The 11,308-nt window shown below is 53.5% G+C and overlaps 1 protein-coding gene across 6 annotated transcripts in view; it reads left to right on the forward strand.

Moving 5' to 3' along the window:
* The window catches only part of D2HGDH (D-2-hydroxyglutarate dehydrogenase), a 32,262-nt gene extending 21,594 nt beyond the window's left edge, over positions 1 to 10,668 (forward strand). For all 6 annotated transcript variants that reach the window (XM_026449051.2, XM_026449053.2, XM_026449050.2 and 3 more), the window contains 2 exons: positions 152 to 317; positions 9,585 to 10,668. In XM_026449051.2, the coding sequence (XP_026304836.1) occupies positions 152 to 317; positions 9,585 to 9,844 (426 nt within the window). In that variant the 3' untranslated portion in view covers positions 9,845 to 10,668. The remainder of the gene's footprint in view (positions 1 to 151; positions 318 to 9,584) is intronic.
* The last annotated feature ends 640 nt before the right edge of the window (positions 10,669 to 11,308 follow it).

Here is an 11,308-nt window from a genome sequence, read left to right on the forward strand (position 1 = left end):
GGCATTCACTGTCCTGGGTCGATTCCAGGGTCGGAGCCACACCTGGTGAAGATACAGAACTTGCCACTGCCCTAACCCCTTGTGGTGTGCCTCCTGTCCCCAGGTGCTGTTCCCATAGCCAGCCCTTGTCTCATCTCGTCTCATCCTCTAGATGCTGTGGGCCCTTAGGGAAAGGATCACAGAGGCGCTGAGCCGAGACGGCTACGTGTACAAGTACGACCTCTCCCTCCCCGTGGAGCGACTCTACGACATCGTGACTGACGTGCGCGCCCGCCTTGGCCCACACGCCAAGCACGTGGTGGGCTATGGCCACCTGGGTAAGCGGCACCCCGGGGCCCCGGTCCTGCGTGTGCTGGGTGGTGGATGCCGTGGTCACTGTGGCCCTGCCAGGCTTCGAGGCAGGGCAGATTGACCATGGTCTCTGGCTTAGCATATCTCTGGTAGACACTGGCAGGACCATGGTGTCTAACAGGGAAGGGAAAATCCTAATCATTGTCACACTCATTTTGAGTATTTTGGAAAAGACTGCCATTGTGCACTTTTGATGGCAGAGCGCATGGCTGAGCTTGCCAGAACATTCTGGGATCTTCACTGGGATGCACGGTTGGAGGGCATCAGCCTTAACCCCAGAGGCCAGGACGCGGGTCTCAGGGGGCTCCTCTCACAGGGCCTGGCCCCGAGGCCTTTTCTGTGCTTGATTCACAGCCCCCAGCTGCTGCCACCCCTTCAGATGGGAGGATTTCAAAACCACGTTCAGATCATCTTTTTGTTTTTTTGCAGAAAAATCATGCTTTAACATGCAAGCTGTTAATTCATAGGAAGAAAATGTTTCAATCCTATCAGTTCTTTTTTTTTTTTTGAGATGGAGTTTCGCTCTTGTCACCCTGGCTGGAGTGCAGGGGTGCAATCTTGGCTCACTGCAACCTCCACCTCCCGGGTTCAAGCAGTTCTCCTGCCCCAGCCTCCCAAGTAGCTGGGACTACAGGCGTCCACCACCAGGCCTGGCTAATTTTTGTATTTTTAGTAGAGACAGGGTTTTAACATATTGGCCAGGCTGATCTCAAACTCCTGACCTCCGGTGATCCACTCTCCTCAGCCTCCCAAAGTGCTGGGATTACAGGAGTGAGCAAGCATGCCCAGCCGTTTTCCCATCAGTTCTTGGGAGCCTTGAAGTGAGGCATCTAAAAGGCCAGCTTATAGGGCAGGGGTGGGGGCAGGGTGGGGGTGTGGAGCCTGTGGGGGCAGGGTGGGGGTGTGGAGTGTGGCTTTGGGGCCTGACAGATGCTCAGTCTGGCTTCTTCCCTGGCCTGGTGACACTGGGGCCCCTGACCTGAAGCCTCCATCCACCTGCCAGTAAATGGGATTCAGATGCCACCTCTGTGGTTACAGGAGGGTTTTGTGCGTGACGATAATAATATGTATATTATTTATGAAGGGCCTGTGCCATCCCAGGCATCATTCTGAGCACTTGATGTGGAGAAACTTCTGTGCACAGCAGCTTCTAGGACTGGTGGTGTTGCTTCCCTTTTACACACATGTGAACAGGTTCAGAGAATTTAAGTAACTTGCCCAAAGTTGCCAGCCTGCGGGACAGGTACGTCTGGAGGATTTGACATAGACTGGATGGTAATCTTCTGGATAGGAAGGCAGGGCTCCTGAATGGTAAGGGGGTAAGGGCGTGATGGGTGTGTCAAGGGGGTAAGGGCGTGATGGGTGTGTCATCCAGAGAAGAGAGGTACGGGAGCCCCAGTAATTCAAAATATGACTTTGAGCCAGGAGATTTCCTCCTCTGCAGGTAACTTCAGTCTCTTGGCCACAGATAAAGCAGACCATCTTGGTCAGAAATTGAATGAGCCCGCTGTTACTTTGTGAAAGCAAGAATGGGCCGGGCGCAGTGGCTCACGCCTGTAATCGCAGCACTTTGGGAGGCTGAGGAGGGTGGATCAACTGAGGTCAGAAGTTCGAGACCAGCCTGGCCAACATGATGAAACCCCGCCTCTACAAAAAATACAAAAAATTAACTGGGCATGGTGGCAGGCACCTGTAATCCCAGCTACTTGGGAGGCTGAGGCAAGAGAATCGCTTGAACCCAGGAGGCGGAGGTTGCAGTGAGCCAAGATCGTGCCACTGCCCTCCAGCCTGGGTAACAGAGCGACACTCCATCAAAAAAAAAAAAAAAAAGGTCCGGGTACAGTGGCTCACGCCTGATTCTCTTCTGATACTGTTTATCTTTTTGATTACTTCCACCATCTTTTCTTTTATTTATTCAACATATTAAATGTAGTTTAGGCCAGGCGTGGCAGCTTATGCCGGTAATCCCAGCACTTTAGGAGGCTGAGGCTGGTGGATCACCTAAGGTCAGGAGTTTGAGGCCAGCCTGGCCAACATGGTGAAACTCCATCTCTACTAAAAATAGCTGGGCATGGTGGTGGGCACCTGTAATCCCAGCTACTCGGAAGGCTGAGGCAGGAGAATCGCTTGAACCCAGGTGGCGGAGGTTGCAGTGAGCAGAGATTGCACCTTTGCACTCCAGCCTGGGCAACAAGAGTGAAACTCCATCTCAAAAAAAAAGCAAGAATGAATGTTGAATTTTTAAAATGCTTTTCCTGCATCTACCATGGTGACCAGGTGCTTGTCTACCTGCAGTCAGTGTGGTAAGTCAGTGATTGATCCCGCTGGAGGCAGATGAGTCTGTGTTTCTGGGGTGGGCCCAAGGTGGCCGTCATCCTTTTTGTATCTTGCTAGATGAGTTTATATTTGGTGTGGGATTTTGACAGGGGTCTTGGTGGGTGATTCTGTTCCACACTGTTCCTTTCTTCTGTCCATGCTGGATTTTGGTATCAAAATCATAACATGAATATTATACAGAACTTGCCAGTGGAGCTGTTTGGGCCTGGAGGTTTTTTTGGGGGGAGTATTTTAAAATTATAGCTCAATTTCTTCAGTAGCTGTAGGACTTTCGAGCTTTCCTTTCTTCTAGATTGGTTTTTCTATTTTTTTTTTCCATATTGGCATAAAGTTATTCAAATATTCTTTTGTTTTCTTTGTATCTAGCATTTGTGGGATGCCCCCCACAACCTTTTTTTTTTTTTTTTTTTTTTTTTTTTTGAGGGGACAGGGTCCCGCTGTCACCCAGGCTGGAGTGCAGTGGCTCAACCTTCTGGGATCCAGCAGGCCCGCCACCTCACACACGCCAGCAGCCCTGGCTAACTAAAAAAAAATTTTTTTGTAGGCCCAGTTTGGTGGCTCACACCTGTAATCTCAGTACTTCGGGAAGCCACGGTGGGAAGATCACTGGAGTCCAGTAGTTCTGGATCAGCCTGGGCAACACAGTGAGATCTGATCTACACTACACACATGTGTAGATCCAGAGTCATGTAGAGCCAGTTGTGTGGCCAGGCTGGTCTTGAACTCTGGGCCTCAAGCAATGCTCCCTCCTTGGCCTCTCAAAGCCAAAGATTACAGGTGTGAGGTACTGTGCCTGGCATTATTTGCTGCTTGCATTATCATTTCTTCTCTGACCCATGAGTTACGAAGAAGTGTATTTCTTAATTTCCAAACGTGGTAGTTTTCTAGTTATTTTAAAAATTACTGATTTTTTTTTTATTGCCTTTTACCCAGGAAACTTGGCCCTTATCAGATCAGATTTCTGAAACTTGATCAGTGGCCAGCTTGTGATCAGCTTTCGTAACCGTGGAGTGCTTGAAAACACTGTGCTCTCCGTAGTTGGTGGAATCAGTGTTTGTACAGATCTGTCAGATAAAACGTATACGTCCTGTGCTCATTCTACATCCTGCTGACCTGCCACTCCCTGAGGGAGGTGTTAGAAATCCGCTGACAACAGGCTCATCTGTTCCGCCTGTAGCTTTGCCAGTTCTGGAGACGTGGTCTTAGGGGCACAGGACATGAGGTTCGTCTCTTTGTTCTGGGAAACTGAATCTCTTACCGTGATGAACTCACGCCTTATCTCCAGCGTTGCCCGTTGCCTTGGTGTCTGCTTTGTTTATTACACAGTGACGCTAACTTACTTTTCTTTAGTGTTTGCCTGGCGTGTTGTTTTTCCTCCCGTTACTTTCAGCTTTTCTATCCGTAATGATTTAGACGTGTTTCTTGTGGATGCCCCCGACAGGTTTTTCGCATACTTGTTTGCCGTCTCAAATGAGAGGGTTTGACTGCCGAGCAGGTCCTGCGGCCCGTTATTTGTGTTTGTTTACTTCACCCTACTCTTTGTCTCTCACTTCTTCTCTGTTTTTTTCCTCTGGTTTTTGCTCTTCTTGTGGTTTATGTTCTTTGTCATTTAGCTTTTTGCCATTTACTAACTGTTGGTGGTCGCCCTAGCAGCATATCGGGCCTTTCTAGCCCTCCGGGTTTGAGGTTAATCAGAGTCACTATCCTCCTCCTAAACAATGTGTGATGGTGAATTCTCTGTGTCCGCTTGGCTGGGCCCTGGTACCCTCGTTTGATCAAACTCCAGTCTGGATGTTTCTGTGAAGGTATTTTTTATGTGTGATTAACATTTAAATCAGTAGATGTGTTGGGTACAGGAGATCTCCCACCGCGGTGTGGGTGGGCCTTACCCAATCAGTCGAAGGCCACAAGCACAAAGGAAGAGGGGATTCTGGCCCAGATGGAGACTCGAGCTGCAGCAGCAGCTCCTGCTGGGATCTCCAGCCTGCTGACCTGGACTTCAGATTTTAGACTTAGCTCCCTCAGTCCCATGAGTCAGTTCATTAGAATCAGTGTCTGTCATCTACCTGTGTCTCAGTGTGTCGCTCTTTCTCTGTATCTTCCTCTGAATATGTATAATCTCACTCTCTTGCTCGCTCGCTCTGTACACACACATCCTGCTGGTTCTGCCTCTCTGGGAGCCCTGATGGCTGCGCAGTGTGAGGACCTCAGGGCCCCGTCACTTCGGCTGTCGTTTTCCCCCCGGTTTATGGTTAGCCCCTGTATTTGCAGGCTTCACATCAGATTCAACCACAAAAATAACAATACAACATAAAAAAACGCAACAATAAAAAATAAAGATGATGCAGTGTAACAGTGACAGACACAGCATTTCCATCGTACCAGGCAACGTAAGTAAGCTAGAGGTGATTTAAAGTGTACAGGAGGGGCCGGGCACGGTGGCTTACGTTTGTAATCCCAGCAGTATGGGAGGCCAAAGTGGGTGGATCACCGGAGGTCAGCAGTTCGAGACCAGCCTGGCCAACGTGGTGAAACCACATCTCTACTAAAAATACAAAAATTAGCCAGGTTTGGTGGCACATGCCTGTAATCCCAGCTGCTTGGGAGGCTGAGGCAGGAGAATCGCTTGAACCTGGGAGGCAGATGTTGCAGTGAGCCGAGGTTGTGCCACTGCACTCCAGCCTGGGCAAAAGAGCAAAACTCTGTCTCAAGAAAAAAAAGTATACAGGAGGATGTACGTAGTTCATATGCAAATCCCACGCCATTTCCTGTCAGAGACTTGAGCATCTGAAGATTTTGATATCCAAGGGGTCCTGTATCCGGGCCCCCAGGGACACTGAGGGGCACCCGCATGCTGTTTGGGGGTGTATTCTGGTTCTGCCTTGTTCAGCCACGCATAACCCTGTCACCATGTTACTGTCCTGATTCTGCGTAGCAGTCTGCACACAGCCTCTGCTTGAATCTCAGCCTCCAGAATTTTCCCTGGCATGGAAAAGTAGGTGACAGAACAGCACAGGTTTTACTTGTCTGGAAATGATTTAGTTAATAAAAATGTCTTTTCCTCAGTGGATTTCAATGGTTCTGGGTTGACAGTCCCTTCCCAGTGGCAGAGGGGCGCTTCTGTCCTCTCTTCGCTGTCTGCTGTTGCCGAGACAGCCTCAGTGCAGGGCAGTTCCCTTCGGGGGGAATGGAGGGGATCCGCTTTTTCTTTCTTTTTTTCTTTTTTTTTTGAAATGGAGTCCCGCTGTCACCCAGGCTGGAGTGCAGTGGTACGACTTCGGCTGACTGCAACCTCCGCCTCCCGGGTTCAGGCGATTCTCCTGCCTCAGCCTCCTGAGCAGCTGGGACTACAGGTGTGCACCACCACGCCCGGCTAATTTTTGTATTTTTAGTAGAGACGGGGTTTTGGCATATTGGCCAGGCTGGTCTCCAACTCCTGACCTCGTGATCCACCCACCTCGGTCTCCCAAAGTGCTGGGATTGCAGGCGTGAGCCACCACGCCCGGCTGGCTTTTTCCTTCTTGCTACTTTCAGCGCCTTCCGCCCGTCGTCTTTGGGGTTCTGCAGTTTCACTCTGGTTCGGCCGGGTGAGCGTTTTTTACCTGCCTGGCACTTGTTGGGCTTTGGGGTCTTGCTGGCTTTAGAAATTCCTCAGCCACCAGAGTCTCTTCAAACACTGTTTCTCCTCCCTCTCTTCTCTTCCTGGAACTCAGTCCAAGCCCTCTTGTTTCTTGTCGGCCGCTACCAGGGTCCCGCCTCCCGCCTCTCGCGTTTGGATGCTATTTGCGGTGTCTCCGGCTTGGCGTTCTCTGCTGTGTGTGATTGGCCGTCAGACCTGTCTGTTAAGGTCTACAGGCCAGCCATGATGCGTTTCACCTCCAGAAGACTGGCGTGGATATTTAAAAACTGCTTGGTCAGATTTTGTGGTTTTGTATTTTTGTCTCATTTCTTTACGTACGACACCTTTGTGTTCTGTGTCTGGAAATGACAGCGTCTGAGGTATTTGTGGGTCTGATTCTGACCTCGCCCGTGGTGGTTTGTCTTCTTGTGTGTGTGTTTTTGGCACGAGCTCATATTCGTTAGGTCTTTATCTGTAGGAATTATTTGAGGCCTGCAGGGGAGGTGGTTTGCTTCTGCAGTGGGTGGAGAGGGTGAGGGCCCGGGGCCCCTCCCGGAACCTCTTTAATCTGCACGTTCTCACCTGGGTTTGGGACCCGAGGCAGCGTGAGTTTCGGCTGCAGACGCGGGTACAGGCTGGCCATTGGTCGGGAATACAGTTGGGTGTTGCTTAATGACGGGCATGCGTCCTGAAAAATGTGTCATTAGGTGGTTTCGTTTTGCGCCAGCATCCCGGAGGGCACTCACACCCAGATGGGAGTCTTTCACACCAAGGCTGTGTGGTGTTGCCATTACCCCAGGTGACAAACCATAGCCGTCATCCACGTAATGCCGGAAGCAGTTGTGAAACGGTGCTATGTGCCTGAACACGAAAGCTAATCCTAGAAAAGGGACCATAAAAATACTATATAAAAGGTAAGAATGCCACACCTGTGTAGGGTGCCCATCACGAGTGGGTCTCGCGAGACTGGAGGTTGCTCTGGCGAAGCTGTGGGTGAGGGGTGAGGGATTGCAAAGGCCTAGGAAATGACCAGACCCTACTCTAGACTTTATAAACACTGCCTACTGAGGCTACCCTAAACTGATATTAACAAGTAATTGGCCAGGCACGGTGGCTCATGCCTGTAATCCCAGCACTTTGGGAGGCTGAGGCCGGCGGATCACCTGATGTCAGGAGTTTGAGACCAGCCTCAACATGGAGAAACCCCATCTCTACTAAAAATACAAAATGAGCCGGGCGTGGTGGCCGGTGCCTGTAATCCCAGCCGCTCCCAGGAGGCTGAGGCAGGAGAATTGCTTGGACCTGGGAGACAGAGGTTGCGGTGAACCGAGATTACACCATTGTACTCCAGCCTGGGCAACAAGAGCGAAACTCCGTCTGGAAAAAAAAAAAAAGTAATTGTGCTACAACATGGTGACATCATAATTAAGGTGATGGCAATTTTTCAGCTCCATTTTAATGTTATGGAACCAACATCATCTCTGTGGTCCGGTGTTGGGTGAAACATGGTTATGAAGCATGACTGTATTCACATACTCTGTGGATGCCAGGCATGTGGCTCACGCCTGTAATCTCAGCGCTATGGGAAGCCGAGGTGGGAGGACTGCTTGAGGTCAGGAGTTCAAGACCAGCCTGGTCAACATGGTGAAACACCCCACCGTCTCTGTAAAAAAAATAATTAGCCACGTGTGGCGGTACCTGCCTGCAGTCCCAGCTACTCAGGAGGCAGAGGTAGGAGGACTGCTTGAGCACAGGAGGATGAAGCAGTGAGCTAGGATTGCTCTACTGCACTCCGGCCCGGGTGACAGAGGGAGACCCTGTCTCAAAAAAACAAAGCAAAACGAACATTTTCTGTGGATGTGGTTTTTCTCTTTCACAACCAGTCCTCCCTGGGCAAGTCCCTCCCTCTCTGGCCTGAGCACGCATCTGTGGGCACTGTGGGTGGGGTGGGGACTGTGGGCGGGGTCCCTGCTGGACTCCTGCCTCGGGTCTGTTCTCGCAGGGGTGGAGAAATCTTTTTCTGTCCACCCTTTCTAGTTCCCAGCTGGGCTGGACCCTGCAGCTACCAGCAGATTAATAGGAGAAATACAGAGGCTCATCGACATGTGTTTCATGTCTGCTTGGGAGTGGCCAGGGAATGAGGGATTCTCGAGCTGGCTGTGAATTCAGGCCCATGTGGCGTCCTCAACAAACAGTCAAGTTTTAGGGATGTCACATGACAGGACATGGACTGCGAGTCTCCAGGAGCCATCTTGGAGGAGGCAGGGAGCTGACAGAGGACGGCAGGGCCTGGAGCCGCCTTTACCTTTGTGGGTTCTGGTGGAGGGAGGGTCTTTGCCCTTGTCATTCTGTGCTGCTCTTAGGCAGGACCTGAGTCGGGGAAGCCTTTTTGGATCTGCCGCTTCTCCATTGCCTTTGTGGGAAAACAGCCCTCACCCCAGCATGGCACAGTTGGGGGTGGTGCGTCCGGGTTTACCTCTGGGGCTCCTCCTCAGTGTGCAGCTCTGCGTTAAAAGCCACTGGTCTTGTCTGGGCAGCCCTTGAGCTGGTTTCTGGCTCCGTCTCCTGCTGGCCCGGAGGTGGGGCGGGATCCTCACTTGGCTCTGACCTTGGCTCTCCCCAGCCTCTTCTGTGAGCCGTCGCCTTCTTGACCTCTGAGGTCAGAAGAGGAGGTTGTGCGTGGGGTGGGCCAGGGCCAAGGTGTGCACCCTGGGGGCTCAGTGTAGGGGGAGTGGACCAGAGAGAAGGCGGCTGGGAGCCAGGGCTCTGTCTGCAGTGAGCACTGGCTGGGCAGCTCCAGGGGAGATGCCCGTGGGGTGGGGGCGTCCAGATAGAGCTACCACGGGCGCCACTGCGGACCCTTCCATCTGACCAGGTGCTGGGGGTACAGACTGGGAGACTGTCTGGGCTCTTCCAGGTCAGGAGGGAGGCAGTGGCAGGCAGGCCATGCAGTTGCTCATGTGCTCACTCTCCGCCTGGGGAGATGCGAGTCCTGGGCAGAGGGAGTAGGAGGAGCAGGGAGAACATGGGGAGATGGGAGCCCTGGGCAGAGGGAGTAGAAAGATCGGGAAGAACTTGGGGAAAGAAGCAGGGAGAAGCCAAGGTAGCAGCGGCCCCAGAGGAGGGGTCAGCACGTCCGGGGCCGGTGGCATGAGGGTGAGGCTCAGCCCGGGGTCTGAGGGTTGCTAGGGGGGATCTTGGGAGGGGCTGTTGGGGGAGGAGTGGGGTTCTGGGGGCTGCCCCCCCCAGCCTGACCTGTGTACCTTTGTCCCTCCAGGAGATGGTAACCTGCACCTCAACGTGACGGCGGAGGCCTTCAGCCCGTCGCTCCTGGGTGCCCTGGAGCCCCATGTGTATGAGTGGACGGCCAGGCAGCAGGGCAGCGTCAGCGCAGAGCACGGCGTGGGCTTCAGGAAGAGGGACGTGCTGGGCTACAGCAAGCCACCCGAGGCCCTGCAGCTCATGCAGCAGCTCAAGGCCCTGCTGGACCCCAAGGGCATCCTCAACCCCTACAAGATGCTGCCCAGCCAGGCCTGACGGCTGCTCCCACTACTGCCAAGGCCCGCTGGGGGTCAGCGGATGGCTCTCGGGCGGGAGCATTGGCAGTGGCTCTGAGTGATGAGCCGGCAGTGGGCAGGGGACCAGGCACCTAGTCAGAGGGACTGGGAGCCCGCACTGGGGAACTGCTGGACGCAGGCCCTTGGGCAGGAGTGTCTGGCAGAGTGGGGAATGCGGCAGGCTCCCTCCTTTGCAGGGCGAGGTGGGGTCTCTGCGGCCATCCTGGACGGGCCGGGGTGGCGGCAGCTTTGCCCACGTGAAGGCGGAGCTGGGTCTCACTTGCCTGGTGGTGGTCCCTGGCTCTACCTTGCCTGCTGCAGTCTGGGGAGCTGACACTGGGTGGTTCTTCCGCCTTTTTGCTGCTGGTTCCCCGGGCAGTGCGTGGGCAGCGGGGGGCTGTGGGCAGGACCACGTGGGCCATGATCATGGGTTGTCGAGATGACTGGAACGCTACGGCTCTGCTGAATGGAGCCAGGTCCCTCAGGCCGTGGACGCCCTCGGGAGGGGTGACTGTGGCTTGTGTCTGGGCCTGAGTGACAGGAATGTGTCATTTCCCCCATCTTCTAGAGGGCTGCCAGCTGGGAAGACAGTTATCAGGGCGAGCTGTGCTCTGAGTCTCAGGTTCTGCTTCTATGAAGAACGTGGTGCCGCGGGCAAGGGCTCCGGCGCGGACAGGGGCCACTGCAGAGTGCGTTTCTGCTCGTCAGCTGCCCTGGGTAACAGATGGGCTGGGCGATGCAGCTGGACGCACATCTCTTTCTGTCATGAATGTCCAGTAAAAATCTGAATTGGTTACAACCTTCTCTTTGCTTCTGTGACTGGAAATCATCTTGGGAAGGCCGTCACGAAGTGCCTGTGCATCCCGTTTACAACCCCCGGACCACTGGGCCGTGGTGTGGCCGGGCCTGACGCTACTGTGACTGTCACTGTGCCCCTGTCCCCATGCACTGTCCTGGTGGCAGCTGAGCTCCCACCGGCTGCACAGGGCAGGCCTGGGCATGGAACGGGCACCTTGTAACCCTTGGTGGTCCTGGAGGCCCTCGGTGGCTGTACCTGACCAAGGTGGATCCGTGGGCCCCTCCTGTCTCTGTGGGCGTCCAGGATCTCGGATCCTGCTCAGAGGGGGAAACGTACCTCTGGCCCACCGCCCTGCAGAGCCCGCCTGCGTAGCCGGGGCCTCTGTGGATCGGCCACATCCTCCTGGTGGAGGTTCTCGGAGGGTGGGGTGGGGGCCTTTGTGCAGCATGGTCTTTTTTTTTGAGACAGGATCTTACTCTGTCACCCAGGCTGGAGTGCAGGGGTACAGTCAGCTCAGTGCAGCCTCAACCTCCTGGGCTCAAGTGATCCTCCCACCTCAGCCTCCTGAGTAGCTGGGAGTACAGGTGTGAGCCGTCATGCCCAGATTATTTATTTATTTATTTATTTATTTATTTATTTATTTAT

This window comes from Piliocolobus tephrosceles, chromosome 11 (genome assembly GCF_002776525.5).
Source record: "Piliocolobus tephrosceles isolate RC106 chromosome 11, ASM277652v3, whole genome shotgun sequence".
NCBI lineage: Eukaryota > Metazoa > Chordata > Mammalia > Primates > Cercopithecidae > Piliocolobus > Piliocolobus tephrosceles.